Source organism: Uloborus diversus, chromosome 2 (genome assembly GCF_026930045.1).
Source record: "Uloborus diversus isolate 005 chromosome 2, Udiv.v.3.1, whole genome shotgun sequence".
Taxonomy (NCBI): Eukaryota; Metazoa; Arthropoda; class Arachnida; order Araneae; family Uloboridae; genus Uloborus; species Uloborus diversus.
Window position 1 is genome coordinate 144527623 of NC_072732.1, and position 22839 is coordinate 144550461.

General features: G+C 33.2%; 1 protein-coding gene across 1 annotated transcript in view; it reads left to right on the forward strand.

The window, feature by feature from the left end:
* The first annotated feature begins 3975 nt into the window (after positions 1 to 3975).
* Positions 3976 to 22839, forward strand: part of LOC129216583 (FRAS1-related extracellular matrix protein 2-like) — a 102119-nt gene continuing 83255 nt past the window's right edge. The window contains exons 1-3 of the mRNA XM_054850797.1: positions 3976 to 4317; positions 10105 to 10346; positions 11937 to 16252. Coding sequence (XP_054706772.1) covers positions 3976 to 4317; positions 10105 to 10346; positions 11937 to 16252 — 4900 coding nt within the window. The remainder of the gene's footprint in view (positions 4318 to 10104; positions 10347 to 11936; positions 16253 to 22839) is intronic.

The following is a 22839-nucleotide window of genomic DNA, read 5'->3' on the forward strand; positions in this document are numbered from 1 at the left end:
ATTAAAAATTTTCATGTGGTTTTGTTGAAAATAGATCATAGATCTTATAATAAAATATCTATTCCGAAATATTAATTCTAACCAATGGATAAGGGCCTATTTCATTGAAAGTCGTAAGTGTACGAACACTTTTGGGAGTCACTGTATTTCCCTTTGCCCCTTATGCACTTGGTTAATGGCAAAAATATTAAGAATACAAATACGCTAAATATTAACTATATAAATATTGCACCGAATCTAGAAGGACCCAATTAATATTTAAAATGTTAATAACAAGAACTTTATCATTTAATAATATCAAAATAGTTTTTGACTTACAACAACATATTACAATTCGAGTATTCATTTTTGAAAATTACATGTATTATCACATGCTTTAACTTTCAGAGGTAATTTTTTCTTAGCTGGAATAGAGTACACATGTTTCTACATAGTTAAAATATTATTAAGCAAGTGGCACTAAAGGTGGAGTAAATATTTCACCATTTCACTTTGCGCCGCTATTTCACTTTGTCCTACGTTCCCCTAATATGTTGAAAATCCTTGAGAGAGAAAAAATGATGTGCCAAATAGAACAAAATATAAAAAAAAGTTTTTCTGAGAGATAGAAAAATTAATTTAAACCACGAAGAAAAAAGTGAAATAAAAAATTATCTAGAAAAATAACTTTAATAGAACTAACTGTCTCAGAATTATCAAATAACGTTTTACAAAAGAACTTAAGTTTTAAAAAAGGACCTAAAAATTTACTAAAAACTATTTTCAAAATTGGGAAAATATAAGAAGGCAGCTTTCCTGACGAAACGACCATAGACTAATAATAAGAGTAGACCGAGCTATGGCAACCCTTTTGCTGCTCATAAACCAAACCATGTGACTGGTGGATATCCTAGCAACAGCGGGCGTTAATCGTAGAGACGATCAACGCCAGCGCGAAATAAAATAAATAGAATTGATGGAACACGGAAGAATGATCTTTTATGGAGTCCGATTTGTAAATTTGTTATTCTAAGTTGTAAATATTTTGTTAATATAGTGAGTTTTTCGTTTAGATAGTATTGTGCATTTTCTTTAGTCAATTTCAATAACTCTCTAAGCAATAAAAGATACAAGCGACCAAGAAGAATCAGCAAACGGTAAGATTTTTACCTACAGTTTCAATTTAATATACCGATTAGTACATTTTTGCGTTAACGCAAAACGTTTACGCCATTTCGTTCACGCCAACGCTGACAGCTCCAAATGAAATAAAAGTTACCGAAAACTGATCAAAAACTATTACTAATGTCAAAATAATGCATAACTAAAAGAAAAACAGTTCAATCTCTGCACCTGGAAGTTTTTTTTTAATGAAAACACATTGTCTTAAAATACATGTCGAGTGCCAAACTATAGATAATGCTGCCATCTAGCAACCATGCTGTCAAAGTCTTCGCCAAGCCCTTCCACTAGTCACATGATACATCTATGAACCAATTTTCTTCATCAGCAAGAATGAGAAAGCTTTGGTCTACTCTTATTATTAGTCTATGGAAACGACAAAAGCTTCTAAATTAAAACGTTCGTGGAAGGTTGAATGTTGCCATTTCGGCCTGTAAAATCTTTTAACATTTACAGGGTGTCCAGCAAAGGACTCCCTGGTTTCAAAATTAAATATCTCGAAAACAAAGGACGATATTGGAATAAAATAAACTGTATGTTTATTGTGAAACCCATAAAAATCATATACAGGAATGCGGAAATTAGTTTAAAAACTGCCAATAGGTGGCGCTGTACAATATAACTGCAATAGAAGTCTCCATAAATAGTGCTGTGAAGAGAGTTGTTGTTTCAGCAGCAGTTTAGTCTCTCAGATATGCTTACATATACGCTAGAAATTATCGTCCAACCTCTTCGCAGCACTATTCATGGAGACTTTTATTGCAATTACAGCGTGCAGCGCCACCTGTTGGAACTTTTTAAAACTAATTTACAAGTTCCTGTATATGATTTTTATGGGTTTCACAATAAACATACCGTTTATTTTATTCCAATATCGTCCTTTGTTTTTGAGATATTTAATATTGAAACCAGGGAGTCCTTTGCTGGACACCCTGTAGTTTTAAAATTGAAGCGCTTTGGGGAACCTGGCCCCGTGGTAAATGCGTTTCAGTACTTTTCAGTTTTGATCTGTTGAAAATAGTTTTATCGTTGAGTTACCTTGAGTTAGTTTACTTGGTTTTTAGGCTTTAATACTAATTACAAAAAACTGCTTTAATTAGGAACTATTCTTATTCCCTATCGCCAAACTAGTTGTTGGTTTGAATAAATGTTGTTCTCTGTTCTTCCTGAATACATTCTTTTGCAGAATTTCTCAAAACTGTCTGACTTTTTCCAGTGTTGAACTCGTTTTTTGAAGCCTACTAACAAAATAATTTATATGTACCAGCACTTTAGATGCAAAACAGTTATATATCTCGGTTTTCTTTTTCATTCTTTTGAACATCATAACACCATCGAGAAGAGATAAAATGGATTGAGGAAAGACTTTCATTCGTGAAACAAAGATACCAAGTCGCGTGATAGATTTTAAAGCAAAGCATTGGAAAAAAATCAGGTTTCTTTCACTAGTTTTACGCTACAATCATTCGTCGTTGTTAAGTTACGTGACTTGAGATCTTTGTCCAAGCTTTTGCTAAGCCAATGATTGGGCTTGCTCCCTCCATTTATAATTTCTGCTCTAAGCATAACACTCGCAATATTTATTTTTCGTTTTCATTTCGTTGTGTTATTTGTACGTAGTAGTCTTAAAATACTAAACTTTAACGGAAGAAATCATAAACATAGTAGGAGAAAAGTATAAGTTCGCTATAGGATATTACCAAACCTAGAACCAGGAGCACCCCAAACTTAAATTTTTGGGAGCGAGTTAATTCTCAATTTGCCGAATGAAACCCTGAATTTTGCCGAATGATAAAATTGAGGTATGCACACAAAAGTGCCTCTAATGAAAAGGGACATTAAGGTATTTAAAAATCGCAACACTGCATTTTTGTCCCCAAATTTGCCGAATAGGGACATTTTTTGGGAGTCACAGTGTCCTCCCGTGACCTCCAAAAAGGTGTTTCTGCCTAGGACAAATTCTGAAAATTTAGAAAATCAAAAAGTCATCAAATAAAAATAAAAAAATTAAAAACACCTAGGCAACAAAGAAAAGCAATGAATATGTTTTTGATAAGAAAAACAGATCATTTTACTGAAGTAGTAAAAAATATCAAATTAAAAACTTCAGATTTTTCAAACACAAAATTTCCTTCGCTATTCGAATTTTTTTTTCTCCCACACAATAAACATTTCATCGTTTAGTTTCACATCTCGAATCCTCCAAGAGCTAACCCACTTACGTTACATTAAAAAATAACAGCAGAAAAAAAATCGAAGTAAGGGGGGTGGAGTAAAGCTAAATTCCCCTCTCTGTATCCATCCGCGGCAAAAAAGCACGTGGTTGGAAAAGCCTCTCTTTTACTTGCTCATTCGCGCTGACGGCAACCGGCAGGAGTAGATTTTTATCCTATGCCTCCCTCATCGAATCCCTCTTTCGAACATGGAAATTCCTTCCTTTTTTTTCGGCTCCCTATTTTAAGCAACTGATCCAAATATTCTGCTTCCTAATCACCTTGGTATAATTTTAAACGAATCAGTTGTCTTCACATTTTTCTAATGAATGCGGTTGGAATTCGTATGAAGGAAATTATTTGTTTACTGTGAAATAAAGACATTCAGTGCGAGAAGAAAAATAACAAGTATTTAAGGAAGTGATTTAATTTTAAAAGAAGAAATCACTTAATACAGTTAATATTTTGTCAAATCTTTTAAAAAGATCTGTTATTGGACATGTATTTGGGTTGTCATCAAGGATGTATAGTTCAACTAACATTGCAATGCTTGGTGTTGATACTGTTTTACCCCTACGCACATGGCCATATGAGAAGCCATATGAGAAGAGGTCAGCCACCTGTGACAGAATTCAATATTGTGCGAGTGAATGCCGGAATATCGGTTCCATTTGGAAGATCCGTGTACGTTGATCCGGAATTGGATTTACATATCAGTGTGCGACCTGGTGACAGGTGTACGGTTAGAGTAATACAGAACGATCCATTGTCTCAGAGGCCGGGAAAATTGAGTCCGACAAACTTTCCGTGCCAGTTTGGACAAGAAGATGTGCAATATTCTCACTATGGAGCTAGGAGTCCAGCACAGGATAAAATTAGGTTGATGATCCGTTATGACTCCAGTGATGACACTTTCATCATACCCGTAATCATTAATGTACAGGTAAGGACAAAATTTCAAATTTTACAAGCGAATAACATGGCAAAGTTATTCCTTAGCCTTTAGTAATGTACATAATTTTCATTTAAATACATAATCACTAATCAAGTTTATAATCTATTAGCTTATCACCAGGCTCGTCATTTAAAATTTTTCCAGGGACGGGGGGCCATTTTTGTTTAAAAAATCAAAATATATTTAATAAAAGTAAATTCTCCAGTAGTCGGCCATAGGGCCATATACGAGTATGAATTCAGTAGCCAGTAATTTTATATTTATTAATATAATGGGTTATAAGGGATTTTGTTAGCAACATTTAATGCGAAGCTTAAATATAATGATGTATTTTGGGAGGCGGGAGGACAACGTCTCCATAACTATTTGTACTTTTTATTGTAAAAATAATGCAAATGTTATGAAAACTGGTTTCAACCCACTTCTTCATTTGCTAAGTTCCTTCAAACCCCCAAGTCAGCTTCCCCAAGTATTTTTTGTAAATTACGGTAATATAATACCGGTATCTTGAACATTTGGCAAAACATAAAATAAATTAGGATAATGAGTTATAGAAAGAATAACCACAAATTTGTTACTCATTCGAATGATTTCAGCTAACAGAAGTGCATATCACAGTTTTTCAACTTTTTTTGTCCCGCGGGCCAGCAAATGCTTTTGGAAAAAAATCGCGGACCGGCGAGCAAAAAAAAAAAAAAAAAGAAAAAAAGAAAAACCTTTATTTTTGGATTAGTAAAAATAGGGGAAATTTTTTCACTATTCGGTGAGGTTTTCTCCTCTTTTTTATCTTTTTGAAAATAAAAATAAAAAACTTTTCGACTCGGCGACAGTCTAATACTCAAGGAAAACATTTTTGCAACAGTTGAGAGTTTTTCTCTATTTTTACAAAATAATGATAATTATAATAAATAATGAATTACAAAACTTTTCTTAGTGCTTTAAAGAACGGTAACAAAAATTATTTAAATGTTAGGAATAATTATTGTAATAACTATACATAACTAATAAATATTGCTGAAAAATCATAAAAAAAATACGAAAACTAATTACAAATTCGCGTAAATGATGTGGTATAGGATGTTATTATTATGGCATTTTATTTTTTCAGTAAGGACATTTTTTTTAACGGGGACAAGCAAAAATCTTTGGGGAACCGTCAAAGGACCGTTGCCGGTTCACCGGATCACCATTTGAGAATCGCTGGTGTAGATAATACTTTTGAAATGTTTAGTAATTTCCGAACATGGCCATTGGAAATCAAACCATTCGCTCATAACATAAGATTCGTTAAAGTTATTGTGGCATCAACGAAGTTTTTAATTCTACCAATTTTTTTTTAGAAGATTTCATTCTGATGTAAATTGCACTTTTGTGCGTATTTTTCATAAATCCAGGACATAATTAAATTGTTTAAACGATTTTTCTTTTAAATTTGTTTCAAATTAAATTTGGAGGATTAAGACGGTCGCATGTAATCTATTGGCTACAGATAGCGTATTGTTGATGTAAACTTCCCAAGTCTCCCAAATTCATTTATTATAGTGCTAATAAAAGTGCGATTATCTAAAACATCAAACTCATGGATAAATAAATGGGGTGTTTCCACTTACCATCTACTTTCTGGGGTAAAAAGAAATACGCTGTGATGAAAGGAAACATAATTTCATTCAATAACAAACATTCACAAGATCGAATTTTTTATACCCAGTTACGCTCTGTGAGTGTCGTCTTGGGTACTATGAAGAAAATGTTGTGTCTCAATTCATCCAGTTACTCTCCGTAAGTGTCATCTTGGGACTTTGTGTCTAACTCATCCAGTTACTTTCTGTGAATGTCATCTTGGACGCGATGTACAAAATTTTGTCTCAATTTGTCCAAAAGAAAGGATGGGATTAAAAGTTAAAACATTGAAATTATGTTTTCTTTTACCCAAATGCGCGTGCAAGAATTATACTAACCTCTGATAGTTCTGTTTGGCCAAGGTAGTTGGATCTGTAAGGAGCGGGATTCTTGGCTGAAGGGTAGTGGCTTCGATACTGACCTGTTGATGACCCTTGGTGCTGTTGTGTTCACAAATTTCACTACGTTCTCATTTCAAGTCAATATCTCTGGGAGTCCTGGAAAAAAAGAAGAAAAAATAAAAGGGCTATCTTCAGGGCTGCATCTAACTGGTTAAACCACATGTTGTGATAGGTACGGAAGATACTGGAGTGTGATAATGGTTGTGCTGTTTCTTAAATTTCTTACTTGGTTACTGTGTTATTTTCACGGTCGAAATCGAAAGTCTTTCTTTTTTTTTCTCCCTATAAGTTTTCTCTTTCAAAAAACGCAAATTTCCGAAAAAAAAAAGTATCAAAAAAAAAAAAAAAATGCATTACAATACTTATACAAGTGAGGGCTCTGAAGAAAGGTTGTGGATGGAATAATAGCATTGAACTCTAAATCTGTTTAAAAAAAAAGAATTCTTTTTCACCGCATTTCTTAATCAACTAAATTGATTTTCGTGAAGTATGTCATAATTTTACAAACCACTTATCTTCTTCATCCTTTCTTAAAAATGAAATATTTAAACTTATTACAATTTTGTTCCGTGGAAGTTTTTTTTTTTTTGCTCAAGCTCTATTTCGCTCTTTTCACTTCATGTTTTCATGGGTGCACCTTTACTTTCATTTTCAATTCATTTCCAAGTTTATATACACTGTAATGTGATCTTATTCCATGAAATCGGAGGCAGCATTTCTGCCTCCAATTTTCAAGAATAATTAAACTGACACAGCGGCGTAAAGAAATTCATTGCTTTAGGAAGGTTACGTTGGAGTGAAAATAAGGAAAATCGCTCTGCATCTGCCATGTTTAGTAACAAAGATTTATACATCATTCCTACCCAAAATGTTTGTTTTGCTTCAAAAATGTTTGAGGAAATAAAAAAAAACTATCTTCAAAACCTACATTTTTAAAATTAAAAACGTTAGGAAATGTATTAAAAGTTAAAGTAAAAGCACAACTTGTAGAACATGAGATGAAAAGCGTGTATTTCTTTATCAGGGTGGGTAAAAAAATTCAACCCTTGCTTCAATAAATTCCTCACTTGTTTAGATGTAAGCAATTAGAATAATGTGCAATATAAGCAAAAAGCACAAGAATGTAAGGAAAAAAAAGTATTTTAAAGTCGGAATGCTCAGCTTTTTGGAATTTTTGAGATTTGCGTTTTGTAAAATAGCCTTGGGTAATGGGGAACAAATAAAAGTCATTTTCGGATTTAGCGCGCTAAAACTGCATCAGAACCACCTAGCAAAAATTTACGAAAAATGACACAAACCATTTATTACTGTGAAAAATCTAACATCGAATACAATCAGTGTATCTCAAAACTTACTGACATAATTTCATTTTGAATATTTAATTCTATGTTGTTTCGTATGTGAATTTATAAATATAGATAAGATGAGGGTAATATGGGAATACCATTTACTTTTCTTTAAATAACGTTGATGAAATCACCGATGCTTGTCAGTGAAAAGCGCAAAATTCTGAAAGCACCTAAAATGCGCAAAAAGTTGTAAAATGAAGAATAAAGGAAATTTTAACCTCCAATTTCATTTATTTTACTATTTGGCTGAATGAAGATTACCTCCAAACACTTTTTAAATTAAAATGTGTTTAACAAATTTTTAATTTTATTATTATTTTTAAATATGTTTTTTTCATCTGTTCAATCATCGAAATGTGTATGTGTGAGAAAGAGAGAGAGGGAGAGACGCCTGAGAAGAAAGAAGGGAAAAAATAGTCTCTCTACTTACGTCTACTCTACTCTACTGTATTATCATATAAAAATAAAATTAAAATTGTAATTTAAATCAAAAGGAAATCAATACTGAATTTTTGAGTATTATGGCTCAAAGATACTAGGTGAACCGGAAATACATGTTTTTTACATCTATTTCAAACACAATTTTTTTAAATAATTTTTTTTCTTTAAGCACACCTTTTTTTCGAAAATGTGGGCAAAAGGAAGATCCCTGAAGTACTTGTAAAATCTTTTTTCCTCTAAAAAGGGGTTTTTGTGTGTTTGGCCGAATGTTCGACAGCATCTTATATTTTGAAGGGCTGAAATTTGGACAAACTATGAATGCAGAATTTTAGTGAGAACAAATGGATAAATTTTGGATTGAAAACTTTCCAGTGATTGTCAACAAAAAAGTCGTAACATTGAAAAATTATTATACAGGACTAGACTGCTCAAGTGGAACCCTGGGAAATACTAACGAAATGTGTTGGATTGCCTCACCTACATACTTGCCCGACATTGCACCATCTGACCGATAGAACACTTTCTATGTGCAAAAAAAGTCTTGCGTCGAAACTGCCATCTTCAGATATTTTACTACAAAACCAGTCGATTTTTAGAGATTAAGGATTGAAAATTTGCACCTTAGATGGCGAGAGGTTGATAACGAGGGTAACATAAAATATTTTTTTTAACTGAATGGGGAGGAAAAAAACCTCATTAACTTATTTAGATGCTAATTTATAATCTTTTATGTCTAAGTTCAGTGGTGCCCAATCTACGGTCCGCAGGCCATATGTGTCCCACGAAGCTTATCCATGTAGCCCGTTGTTCTGTTTAATGTTACGAATCGAGAAGTATATTTTGGAATCTTTCAAACAACCGATCATGTTCATTCGGTATTACGAACGATTGTTGCAAACTTTCAGCTCAAATCGTCAGAAATTGGTTTCCAAAAACAGATGGAACCTTTGTTTCAACAAAATAAGTATGTTGTAATGTTAACAACTGTTCTTAGTTTGCAGTTTTCTTTTCTTTCCTGCACTTTCCCACATCATCTAAAATAATTTAGATTTTGAAAACGCCTTCAGGCCCTCGAGATTCACCTCAGTATGAGGCACGCCCTTAGGGTAAAAAGGTTTGGCATCATTGTCATAGCTAGTAATCTTTAAACGGAAAGAAAATTTCTGCAATCAACGTGAAAGTAGAATCGATATAGACCAGGGGTTCCCAAACTATGGCACCGCAGGTAGAGGCGAGAGGTGCCGCGAGATGTCTATGGTGTCAATGTATGTATTGTCCGTTTTTCACAAGAAGGCACTTTACTCCTCCCTCATCACGTGGTATCCGATGATTCTATTTCGCTGTTTTCGGCAGAAGAGATATTCGGATCATAGCATTTTGTTGTAAAAGCAGCCGTTTTTAAAATGTAAGAATAACCAAAATGACAACAAACAAGTGAAGCAAGTGATGTAAAGAACACTAGACTTTTTTGCACATTAAAATGCACGCCCAAGTTGTCTGGTTGTCTCCTTTAAAAGCACGTGGATTGCGTACCGCTCACCCCCGCGTAAAATGGAACTCTGCGTTCAAGGGGGCGTGGCGAAGTGCCTTCTCCAGAAAAACAGACAATATGTAACAGAAATAGGTTAGGGTACCGTGCGAAAATACTAATTCTTCAAAGGGTGCAGCTAATCAGAAGTGTTTGGGAACTACTAAACATAAAGTCGCGGATTTACAGGTTTGGGGGTTCCCTTTTGTCTATTACAGAACTAGGTAAAACATTTATCATGTACATTTTCAAACCCCCTTCAGGCCACCTATGGTAGATAGAGACTTCGGCAATTGCTATATGGTAAATCCGCTTCTGTTTATGGATTCAAAAACTAAACACACGCAGAATAAGACGCGAAACACTGAGAAAATATTACAAGCTAAAAACATTCAAATTGTATCTGCTTATTTCTTAAAATTTACTTTTGTTTTAGGTTCTTTTTGAGCAACTGGAGGTCGTCACGAAAAATATTCCTCTCACCGTGGATAAACTGGGTGGTGTCAGCAATCCGATTGACAACCGCGTCCTGCAGTTCACTTACGACAGAGGACAACAGCTGTGCAAAATATCAATTCTAAATGCTGCAAGTGGACTTCCAGCTTACGGTGAACTAGTCAATGATACATCAAATGGGTTTATGCAAGACTGTGATGCCTTATTAAAAGCAGATATCAGGTAAATTACACTTGAAGCTTTTGCTTAGAAATAAGGAGTGAGAACTTGAGTGTCATCAAAGCGCAAATTGAAATATTAATGTAAACCCTTTACCAATGCATCAAGTTGTAAGCTTTGGAGCGTAAGGAATTCGAGAAGCAATTTGAGCCAGTAAAGCGCAAAATAAGTTCCATGATGGTTTTGTATCTTGTGGTTTGGTTACATTGATTTTCTCATTCATTATATTTGAGAATTTAAAAAAAAAAACATTCTGTGATGCTTCAGAACGTATTAAATAAATAAAAAAAAGAACAGACATCAAATTTAGTTCGACAATTTCTTAATTTTAAGTGCCCCATTTGTGTTTTAAGAGTTATTACATCTATTGACAAAAAACTGAAGAAAAACTCCTGCAGTATTGTATAGTTATATTATACAAAATTAAGAAGTAATCGTAATCACCATTTACAAGGAATTATTAACCTGGTTCAAAGTTATGGTGCCACTAAGGGCATTTTTCGCCAGCCGATTCAAATCTTCTCCACACATCCGAATCGAAATTCGAAATCTTCATCAACTAATAAGAAGGCTTTAATCGGTAGTTAGGGTGTCTGACGGAGTTCTAATCCGCTGGTAAATAAGGACATTATAGTTCATTCAGCGAAAGGTGAGAGTGGAAGTAAGCAAAGCAACATGGCACTCGGCCATACCATTGTCTGCTTGGTGTAGGGACGATCGAAAACAACGTCAATCAAATAAGCGAAATGCTCATGAACAGAATAAACAATCCAACGTGTAATTCATGAAAGTAGACAATATTGCATCAAACAGCAACTCTCTTTGTTTACTTCCGCTATCACTTAACCCTGACTGTACTTATTTTATAGGTCATTTTGAATCATGTGTGAAATATGATGTAAAATAACTAATTTTAATAAAAATAATGCAAATTTGAACAAGGAAAAATAAACTTATTAACTGTCTAAAAACTCCCCAATTTTTATTTCGTCAAGTATCAAAATTGACAAGATTACTATTATTGAATCGTACTTCACGGGCTCACTTACGTTTACTTTTGTTTTATATTTGGCATCAGTGGCGTCCTTGTATTTTCTTTTTACTAAAACCTAAGTAGGCTCTACCTGTCTGGTCATACCTTTTGATGTTATCTGCATTGGCGTTTCATATTCATGTCTCTTTGTATATAAGTAAATAAATTGTCAACTTGTGTTATATCTTGATAATTTTTGTTGACATTGTCATTTTGACTTGTGGGGATATAAAATATGTTTCAAAAAACTCCCGAGTTTTCAAGAAGTTATGCAGGGATTCAGACAAAAAGTAGCATACTGAAGACTTTAGTGGAAACAAATGATGATTCATTTTTGGTGCTTATTACTGCAAAAGGATGGCTACAATATCGTTTGCACTAATTTTAAGACTGATCAATTTTGATAGTATAACATATACATTTAAGTATGCATACATGATATACATTTTTCAAAAATTTTGTATTCTGTTTCCTTTGTAGAACCTTATATTATTTTAATTTCCAAAAAAATAAATAATTTTATACGTTTCAAATGTATAAATTGATATTTTCTTTTATAGATACCATCATACATCTCCAAATGAGACCCCAAATCGGGATTACATTCCAATGGTGGTAGAGCTCAATGACTTAGAAGGCAACTTAATTAAACAAGAATATTTCCAAATGATGGTTCGAATTCGTGAAGGAGAAGATAATACTCCACCACAACTCAGCTTCAGTGCTTTATTATTGATGGACGTTAATCAATTTGTCATGACGGCAATAACTCCCAATATTCTCATAGCAGAAGACCACGAGACTCCGTCTGACAAGCTCATTTTCAACATCACAACGCCATTAGGAATTGGAGAAGGTTCCATTGTAAGTACAGACGATCAAAACATACCGATCACTTCCTTTTATCAAAAGGATTTGAATGACCTTAAAATTGCGTACAAGCCACCAGCATCAGATTCTGACGTCAGGCGGTTCTACTTGGTGGAAATGGAAGTGGTGGACTCAGATGGATTAACTTCTGAGCCATTTAGTTTGACAATAGTAGTGAATCCTATGAACACTCTCGCTCCTTTAGCAACTAAAAATGCAGGGTTACTGCTGTTCGAAGGACAATCTAGACGGCTGCAAAGCTCAAAAAACTTGCAAATCTCTGACGAGGACAATATAGATGATGTGGTAATCACCGTTGTGGGTGGAATGAAACATGGACGGTTATTATTGATGGGAAATCCAGTGAAGCATTTCACCCCAGGTGATTTGGAATCTGGATTGATAGTATATGAACATGATGGTAGTGATACTTACAGCGACAACATAATATTTCGACTAAATGACGGACAGCATCAAGTCGAGTTTTTATTTCCAGTGATAGTGTACCCAGAAGACGATGATGCTCCTATCTTGAACGTGAATACTGGTTTAACAATAACAAGAGGAGAAGAAATTGAAATAACTCCATTCGTACTTAGCGCTACTGACATTGATAGCGATGATTCTTCTATTCGATTCATTTTATCGCAGCCACCACCTTCAGAAGGAAAAATGCTCATGAAACGAAGTGATATTCCTGAAGATCCTGAAAACTGGATGTATGATGACGGTTTCTACGAAAAAGATATTTCCTCGTGGACTCAGCAAGATCTTATTGAAGGAAATATATTCTATCGGCACTCAGGGAATCATATTCCTAATCCAGTAATAGAGCGGTTGAGATTTACACTTAGTGACGATAACATTCCTCCAAACGAATCTCAGGTTCAAGAGTTCGTTATAAGAATAATGCCTCTTGATAATATTCCACCTGAGTTACATCCAGACAGTCCATTACAGATGACTGTTGAAGAATTTCAAATAACTGATATCACAAGGCAGCATTTGCGATACACAGATTCTGACACAAGAGATAGAGAACTTATTATTAAGATTACAAAGCCACCTTATGACACGGATGTAAATAATCCAATGAACCCTGGTAAAATTGTTTTAGCAGAAAACCCAGACATAGAAATAACAGAATTTAATCAGGCTCAAATCAATCATCATAAAATTGCCTACAAACCACCTGAAAGCGAACTTGGTCTACTACCACGTATTATTCATTTCAACTTCGAAGTAAAGGATAAAGCAGGTAATACACTTCCAGATCAAGTTTTCCAAATATTTCTACAACCTGTTGATAACAAACCTCCGGTTATTCACAATAAAGGAATTGAAGTTTTTGAAAACGGATTTACTGTTATAACGCCAGAAGTTTTAAATGCTGTCGATGAAGATACTGATCCACACTTGATAACTTTCACAATTGTTCAAGCACCAAAGCACGGTACTTTACAGATTGGAACTTTAGAAATGGTTGAAGGAGATTCTTTTGCCAAACCTGATATAGAAAATAGCATTGTAAGTTATGTAAACAGTGGTTCTGAAATGGATAAAGATAATTTTTTATTAGAAGTAACTGATGGAACTCATTCACTAACAGTAAGTGTAGACGTATTAATAAAAAATATTGACGATGAGGCGCCAAAACTAGAAATATTTCCAGGAACATTGGGAGTTCATATTGAAGTTGAAGAAGGCGGGAGAAGCTCCGTAACAAGCGATTCCATAAAGGCTTCTGATCCAGATACAGACGACCACATGATAACTTTCATAGTTGAAGATTTACCGCATTTTGGTTCAATTGAAGTTAATGGCGTAGTTGTTGATAGATTTAAACAAGAGGATTTGAAAAATGGAAGAGTTTTTTACCTTCACAATGGGATAGAAATCGGGATGGATTCTATAGAAGATTCTTTTAACTTGTCAGTATCAGACATGTCCAACGATTGGATTATTGGAGGAAACGCTGTTGACCACATTTATGCTTCTGTACTTATAAAACCTGTTGACAGTTCGGCTCCAACGGTAGAAGTTGGAAATCCTCTTGTTGTTCTCGAAGGAAACAAAAGTTTAATAACCCAGCATCATTTAAATGCAACAGATGCTGATACTTTAGACGAAGACGTAATTTGTACGTTAATCGAACCTCCAATTCATGGCTATCTTGAAAATATGGCCCCTTTCCCTGGTTCTGAGAGGAAAAGAATTGGAATTCCTGTAAATTCTTTCACTATATCAGATATTTTCCATGATTATATTAGTTATGTTCAGAGCATCCACAAAGGGTCGGAGCCTATTGATGATAAATTTACATTCTTTTGCTCGGATGGCAGAAATGAATCTCCTGTACATAACTTTTCCATCCAGATTCATCCTACCAACGATGAAGTCCCAGAAATTTATATAAGAGAATTCATTGTTATGGAGGGAACTGATCTCATAATTGACTTACCTATTCTAAATGCCCTTGATCTTGACATCCCGAAAGATAAGCTGATTTTTATAGTTACAAAAGAACCACAGCACGGCTTAATTGCTTCTCATATGCCAACAGGTACAGTCGAAGTTCAAAACTTTACACTCGAACGCATCGCAAGAGGATCGACTATAGTTTATCAACACGATGACAGTGAGACAACAAAGGATGAGTTTGAACTAACAGTAACGGACGGCATTCACAATTCAAGCAAAACATTACTGGTAATGATAATACCTGTAGATGACGAAACACCAAGACTAGTTATTAATGACGGATTAGACGTCAAAATAGGAGAAACAAAACTTATTACGAATCGAGCGCTCAAAGCTGAAGATTTAGATTCCGATGATGCTTCCATTACGTACGTCATTCGCCAAGTTCCAAAGCATGGTACAATATCATATCTGGATTTTTCTGGACTACCACTTTACAATTTAACACATGGAATGAATTTCACGCAAGCCGATATAGATAATGAGCTTATAGCATACACCCATTCCGGCCTTGATGGAGTGAGAGACATAATAAAATTCGATGTAACTGATGGATATAACCCGTTTGTGGATCGATATTTTTGGATTACTGTTGAAAGTATCGATTCGGTTTACCCTGATGTCATTAACAAAGGAGTAGAGCTGCCCGAGGGTGGAAAAGTAATACTAGATACTAACACTTTAAGTACGAGTGATCTTAACAGCAATGATGAACTTCTGCTGTTTACAATTACAAGAGCCCCGACGAGAGGTCACCTAGAAAATACCGATTTTCCCGGGGTTCCTATCACTTCATTCACCCAGTTAGATATAGCTGGTAGTAAAATATACTACATCCACACCAGTGAGGATGAGAGTAAAGTGGACAGCTTTGAGTTTGAAGTAAGCGATGGATACAATTCGGTTTATAGGACATTTAGAATTTCCATCACCGACGTAGACAACAAAAAGCCCATTGTGAGGACTACGTTGTTGAAAGTGAAAGAAGGAGGTAAACGGTTAATAACGCCGTTTGAACTAAAAGCTGAAGACAGCGACACTAGTAAAGAAAACATCAAATTCATCATCACGCAATTACCAATAAACGGTAAACTACTGAGGGGTAAAACTGCCGTCGTTAATTCATTTACCATGGCAGACATAAGTGAAAACTTGATTTCGTACCAGCATGACGGCTCAGAAACATTAGAAGACTCTTTTTCTTTTATCGTGACTGATGACACGCATTTTGAGTTTTATTTGTATCCGAACACCAACAAACCTCAGCGAAACCCAGCAACAATGGAGATTTTGGTTGTTCCTGTTGATAATATCATTCCTCAGCTCGTCATAAATCGTGGTGCCACATCGATAACCCCTTTAGATAATGGCGACATTGGATTTATATTTTCAAAGAAGACTCTCAGAGCAGAAGATGTGGACAGTCCAGTTACGGAATTGGTGTATGTGATGACCGATCCACCAAAATATGGAATTATAGTTAACAGCAACCTTGGCAACGGAACTATTTCCAACTTTACGCAAGGTAAGTTTTGTTTGCTATTAACAAAATATTTTGGTAATTTTAAACCTCGCAAATACAGAAAAAATGGCTAATCAACGAAAATAGTGGCATACAACAAAATTTGAAGAACTATAACAGTTATTAATTCAAAATCTAAATTTAATAGTCTGTTTTACCCCAAAACTTGCACAAAATTATACAGAACTAGTGAGTTAGTGGCGTGTGAACGATGCAATCAACAGTGACATATCATATAAATGTTATAGTTTTGAAGAAATTTTTTTAAACATTTAAGTACCTGCACTACTGATTCAGACAACAAAAACTAGATAGTGAACATAACTTCATAACTGTTTTTCGCGAATTGTAGCGTTTAAGAATAAATCAGTTGCAAGTAATTTTGTGTAAAACCTTGATTTTCCACTTTTTTTTCTTTTTGAGACGTGTTACTACTGCCACTGGTGAGCGAGAACAGCTTTTCAGCAGGTTTTCTTGTTTTTAGGGAAACATAGACTATGGATGGAATCTTCGCAACTTGTCTTCGAATCGAGCTAATCGTTATTATTATTTTTCTCCTTTGGGAGTGCTGGAGATGGGTAGACAGACGGTCACAAATTTTCTCATCTCATGTCAGCTTTAATATTTTTTAATATTTAATGATTTAACTTATTTCATTCTGACTTTTTATTTTAACGATATTTTTACGAGACCTTCCTTTACATTTTAACACATATTTTACAAACATATTTAAAAACATTTTACTCAAATTAACCTAAAGGTAGCCACACATTGACTTGTGACCGATTACCAGTTTTCTCCTTAAGACATCTAATGTGACGATCGATGGCACCTCTTCATAACAAGGAGCCAGCATGATGAATGTTTTCCTATCTCTTGATCAGAGACATTCTCAATTTCATTCATCCAGAAGCTTGAATGAAGAGTAAGGAGAAAAAAAAAATCTGTGGATCATCGCTCTACGCTTAATGAGGCCCACGTATTTGTTTTTTCTAATCTACGAGTGTTTTACGCGTTTCTCAACCAGTTTCCAGAAGCTAATTGGATAAAATGCGCATGTTCGTGATGATATTTTGTCGTCTGTTTGCAAGTTGACGCTATTATTGCTCTTGGAAACGTGGGAGGATGTTATAATTTAGAGTCTAACACTTCGTCTATGTTAACAGATAAATAATAATTCAATCTGATGTAAGAATCTGACCCTGAATGTGTAGATTCACTAAAAAAAGTTCTTGACATTGACTTACTGAACTGGAAACCGTGTTTCAGAGAGAACTCAGATTGAAATACTCGCAATTCAATCCAAAAAATAAAATAAATAAATAAATAAAGAGGAATGAATGAATTTAAAATTAATTTAAAGGAATAATATTGCAACTTGCTACGTGGATAGTAGCTTTTACTGTACGTATGTGAAGTTGGAAAAGCAACCAAAATGTGATTACATAGCATTCGCGTTAAAGATCTTCACCGTAATAATAGTTTTAACAATAAATAAATAAATGAAATACGTCCCATTTGAACTTTTTAACGGTAAAATTTCTGAGTTTTACTGGTAAAAAATAATTTATTTATAAGAAATTATAGTAAGGGAATGAGAGGTAAAGTGAAATAGTGGAGCAGAGTGGAATGGTAAAATCTTTTCCGTTTGCAGCGCTACCTTTCCAGTAGTTTTTTTTTTTTTAAATGGGGAAAAGTAAAATCAAATCGTATCGTTTACTTATTCATTCATTTGCTAAATCACTGAAAAAGTTAATTAACTCATTTAAATTCCTTCATTTATTTATTCACTTATTCATTCATTTATTTATTTATTTCCTAATAACTTATTTATTAGAAACTAATAGGGGAATGTGTGTTCTTAAATGGGGCAAAGTGAAATAGCTCCTGTCGTTTACTTTTTCATTCATTTATTATATCACTTAATGAATTCATTAATTTATTTACATTCCTTCATTTATTTATTCACTTATATATTTATTCATTCATTCCTTTATTTTCTTACTTATATACTTGTTTATTCACTCATCTATTTTTTCTCATACATTGATAAATTTACTTATTCCTTAGTTTAGTGTTTCTTTTTTGTTTTTCATTTATTCATTCTTTCTTTTATTTACTCATCCATTCAAACAAAAATATTTTTAATAAGCAAATTTCGTTAAAAAAATATTTTCTCTATCATTTTGTCAAAAGAAATAAAAAGGAAGTTTTACAATTTTTTTGAAGATATAAATTTTCTGTCAAAAATGAAAAATAATGCGTCAATGCTAGTTTTATAAAGAATAATTTGTTCGTTCTTTATGCACTGTAATTTTCAAAACAAATTTCCAACTGTTAATTTTGAAAAAGATAAATTGTTTTAACTATTTCACTTATTCCCACTTTGCCCTGCATTTTTCATTCTATAGTGACTCTACTGATTAATGTAGATTTCCTGTTGCCAATATTATTCTTACTTAGCTAGTACAAATGAAACGTCAAAACCATCTCAATCCACATTTTAAAATTTAACAGGGGAAACGAAGAAAATTTATGGAAAAGTTTTTTTTCCAAATTAACTTACACATGCAACTTTAGCATCAAAATCAGCTCCATCCGTTTTACAGGAGAAACGAAACACATTCCTAGATATATATATTTTTTCAAATTAACTTACACATGAAACGGATTAGTCAAAACCAGCTCAATCCGTTTTTTTTTTTGCAGAAGAAGGGGGGGGGGGGGAAATCACGGAAAAGTTTTTTTTTTTTTTCCAAAGAAGACCGAATTTCGGTAGCTGTTTTCAAATTGATTGAGCTGGATGCACCAAAAATCACTTTTTAGCGTGATAGATAGCTAAGAATAATCCAACGACGGAAAAAAAAACTTTTGAAAATATATTTCATGGACTGAGCTGGTTTTGATAACTATAAACATCTGACATGTCATAATCACAAAACTTATGCAGATATTGAAAAACAACGTGGTGAAACGTAAAAGGTCTTTTTTTTTTAAATTATTTTTCAAAATTATACTCTATGATGAAATGCAAGTAATTAAAGGGAATGAAAGAAGGGAAATTTTTGAAACAAGAATTACATACAGGCAGAAAAGTATAGAAATAACGAATATTTTGAAACTCCAGAATTTGCTTTTTCTTATAATGACTTCTATACCACACGTTTATTAAATAAATAATTTGTTGTTAGAAGAATCACTATGCATATTAGGGTGTTACAAAAAAAAAAAAAAAAAAAAAGAAAGTCGATTTTTCAAGTCGCACACCCTCTTATATTTTTCATGTTCGGTCAAAACAATTGTTAGAAAAATTTATTTAATTTGAACAACGGCAACCTGTGCCGACTTGTGCCCAAAGGCGTAAACCAGCAGTGTGTACTAGGCCGAATCGAAAAAAAAAATTTTTTTTCGAAGTTCGAAATTTCATGTTGATAAAACGTTGCCCCTAAGCCCCACATGTACAACAAAAATATTTATCCAAATTTTTATCGATATATTCAAAAAAAAGTAAGGTAAATTTTAAGAAGTTATCAAGCTGAAAAATATAAAAAGTAATGTCGATAATTAGCGTTAAATAGAAATGTTTGCTCTCTTGTAATATTTAAGTTCCCACTTAGTACTCAAAATATCGATTTTTGTTTTCATTTTTAAGTTAAATTTTTCATTTTAAACAAATTTTTTCATTATTTAGTTACAAATGTTGATTTGAAAACGTGTTCGCTAATAATTTTTGAACTTGATATTTTACTTGAATCTATGTGTAATTTTTTAGAAGAAAAATAAAAAAATTTAACTTTTTGAAGACAATTACAAGTTTTTTGCCTCCTGCTCGACACATAAATATTTTAAAATTTGGATAAATAGTTTGAGGTACATGTAGAGCTATAGGAGCAACGTTTTATCAATATGAAATTTCGAACCTCCAAAATTTTTTTATTTATTTTTGATTCGGCATAGTACACAGGGCTTGTTCACGCTTTCAGGCGCAAGTCGGCACGGATTGCCGTTGTTCAAATAATTTTTTTGACCTAAAAGGAAAAATATAAAAGGCTGTGCAACTTAAAAACCGACTTTCGTTTTTTTTTGAACACCCTAATGTTTGGGACACCCCTATATTTATGTATACGTATTTTTTTCCCGTATTAAATTTCAATTGTAATGCTATGACAATATGAATAACTAATAAATGCATTCAAAAAACAATTGTTCTGATTAAAAAAAAAGTTTCATTTGAAAAATATGACCAAATTTAAGTTTGATTAAGTATGTTACATTTTGTTAAAAATTAATTTCAAAAACAAAAAATATTTTTCGTAATATTTTGTTTTCTGTGACATTATTTTTGCAATTTAAAAACCTTTAAGAAACCTCCAATAACGAAAGTTTAATAAAATGATTCAGCGACATTTTATTATCACATTTTATTTCAGGCTGCGTGCAGTTCAATTGTAAAACAGTTTTTGCTTTCCCAAATTAAAGCGTGCTCAAAATATAAAATATCGTCATAAGCTTCTCAAGCAATCTTCTGACACTTTAATAGCGGACACCTGCTCTCTAGCAGTAATTTTGATAGACGTTCCTGATATTTTCCCATTGAACACATTATCAACAAAACAGTATAAAAAGTGGAAGGGCAGAGGTTAAATGGAATGCTTTTTACAGCTTCATAAATGCCACATAAAGTTCTGTAAAAGAAGAAAATTCCCACTTTAAAGGATTCTCTAAAGCTTTATATTCGTTGATAAGGTTCTCATTTCGTACTTCAGTATTAAAACACGCGTTTTAAACTGAAACGGAATGTTTCAGTTCTTTTGCTATGCTAAGTCAGATTCATTTGCAATAAATTTTGCAAATCTCTAACAATCATTTAATTTAATCTGTTATTTCAAATATGTTAGTTATTATTTTAAATGTTTGTTTTTCAAAAAAAAAAAAAGACTCGTGTTAATTTATAATCACCTAAAATGATTTAGAAATTCGACAACGAAAATCAAGTACGAAATATAATAACTACCAGAGTTTTTATTCCCAGCAAATTATTAATACCGGCAACCTGTAGCTTAGAAAAATTCATTTAAAGTAACTCTTTACATGGATTTCCTTCGTAGTTTGTAGTAGAGAATGAATGCAATGCCGTGAACGTGAGCACCAAGTTAAAAAAATTTTAATGGTTTTGCACTGTTGGCATTATCTAGTACATTTTCCTTTTTACATGATTCTCATTCATCCCATTTTTCATTTATACTTTTTTAGAAAATATAATCAATTTATATTGTAGTAGTAAACTCCATACTTCCTACACATTTTCCTATTCCTTTTCGCAATTTTGCATTGAAGATGTCCTGTTTTAATTGGAAATAAATAAATTAAGGTTTTATTTAAAGGAATTGTGATTAGGAAAAGTCGCTTTACTTCTGGTGTGGCTTAAAAGACCTACGAACAGCAGTATCTCAACTTTTGTTTTGACCCGGTTTGAACGGTAAAAATGAGAGTTAAAACTTCTCGGGTCATTGAGTTTTTTTAAATACATTTTACATTTTATTTTGTGATTTCTATCATAATTTACTTAAATTAATATTTCAATTAAATTTTCAATGCAAATGTAAATAGTTATTGAAATTATTGCAGAGTAAGTACTGTTTAGCTCCGACAAGTTGAGCTATAACCTTGTAAGCAAGTCCATTTCTTTCAAGGGAGAGAAATCAGTAAGAAGAGGCATTGTTAGGTGTGGTTGGGCTACCATTGCAACCCTTTTATTGGCGAGAAAATCCTGTACCACTTGCTAATAGTTAGGTATATTGTTCGCCATATGGGCAATACACTGCCAACTAAATCGCTGAAAATCGTTGAATCGGTCGAGCAGCGGAGCTCAACTTGCCATAGGTGGACAGTAAATAAACCTTTGAAAAAAAAAATCACAGAAAATATTAAAAGTAACTCTCAAAATCAAAGTAAAAAATATCCTATAAATCATCAGTATTATTATTTGGAGTAGATTTTTTTTTTTTTTAAATTTATTCAATTATTATTATTATTTATTTTTTTTAACGATTATTTATTTATTTTTAACAAAGTTTTTGACTGCGTTCTACAAACAGATAAGCGCTTTGTTTCGACTTCTTTGGCGAAAATTTTTGAAAACACGCCAAGTGTTCTGCGTTATGCTAATTCCCCTGTTATCGTTAGTACGACAACTCATTGCTGTCAAGTCCCTTTTCAGCTCATTCTCACATCTGATAATCTGGCAATTTCAGTAATTTTTTCCCCTGCTAAATTCCCCTGTTATCGTTAGTACGACAACTCATTGCTGTCAAGTCCCTTTTCAGCTCATTTTCACATCTGATAATCTGGCAATTTCAGTAATTTTTTCTGTTCATTGTTTAACCATCTAAATTTAGAACTCCCCCAAATTCTTTGATATTTTGAGATTGGTAATCATCGTCCAACATTTCTGCATTCATTCTTGAATCATGCTCAGTGACTTTTTTAACTTTGGCAACAAAACATCTTTTTTCTCAGACGAAGCTCAAGATTTAACTTAATACGCGATAAATCGTCCCGAATTTATGTCAAAATCAAATATCAGAATG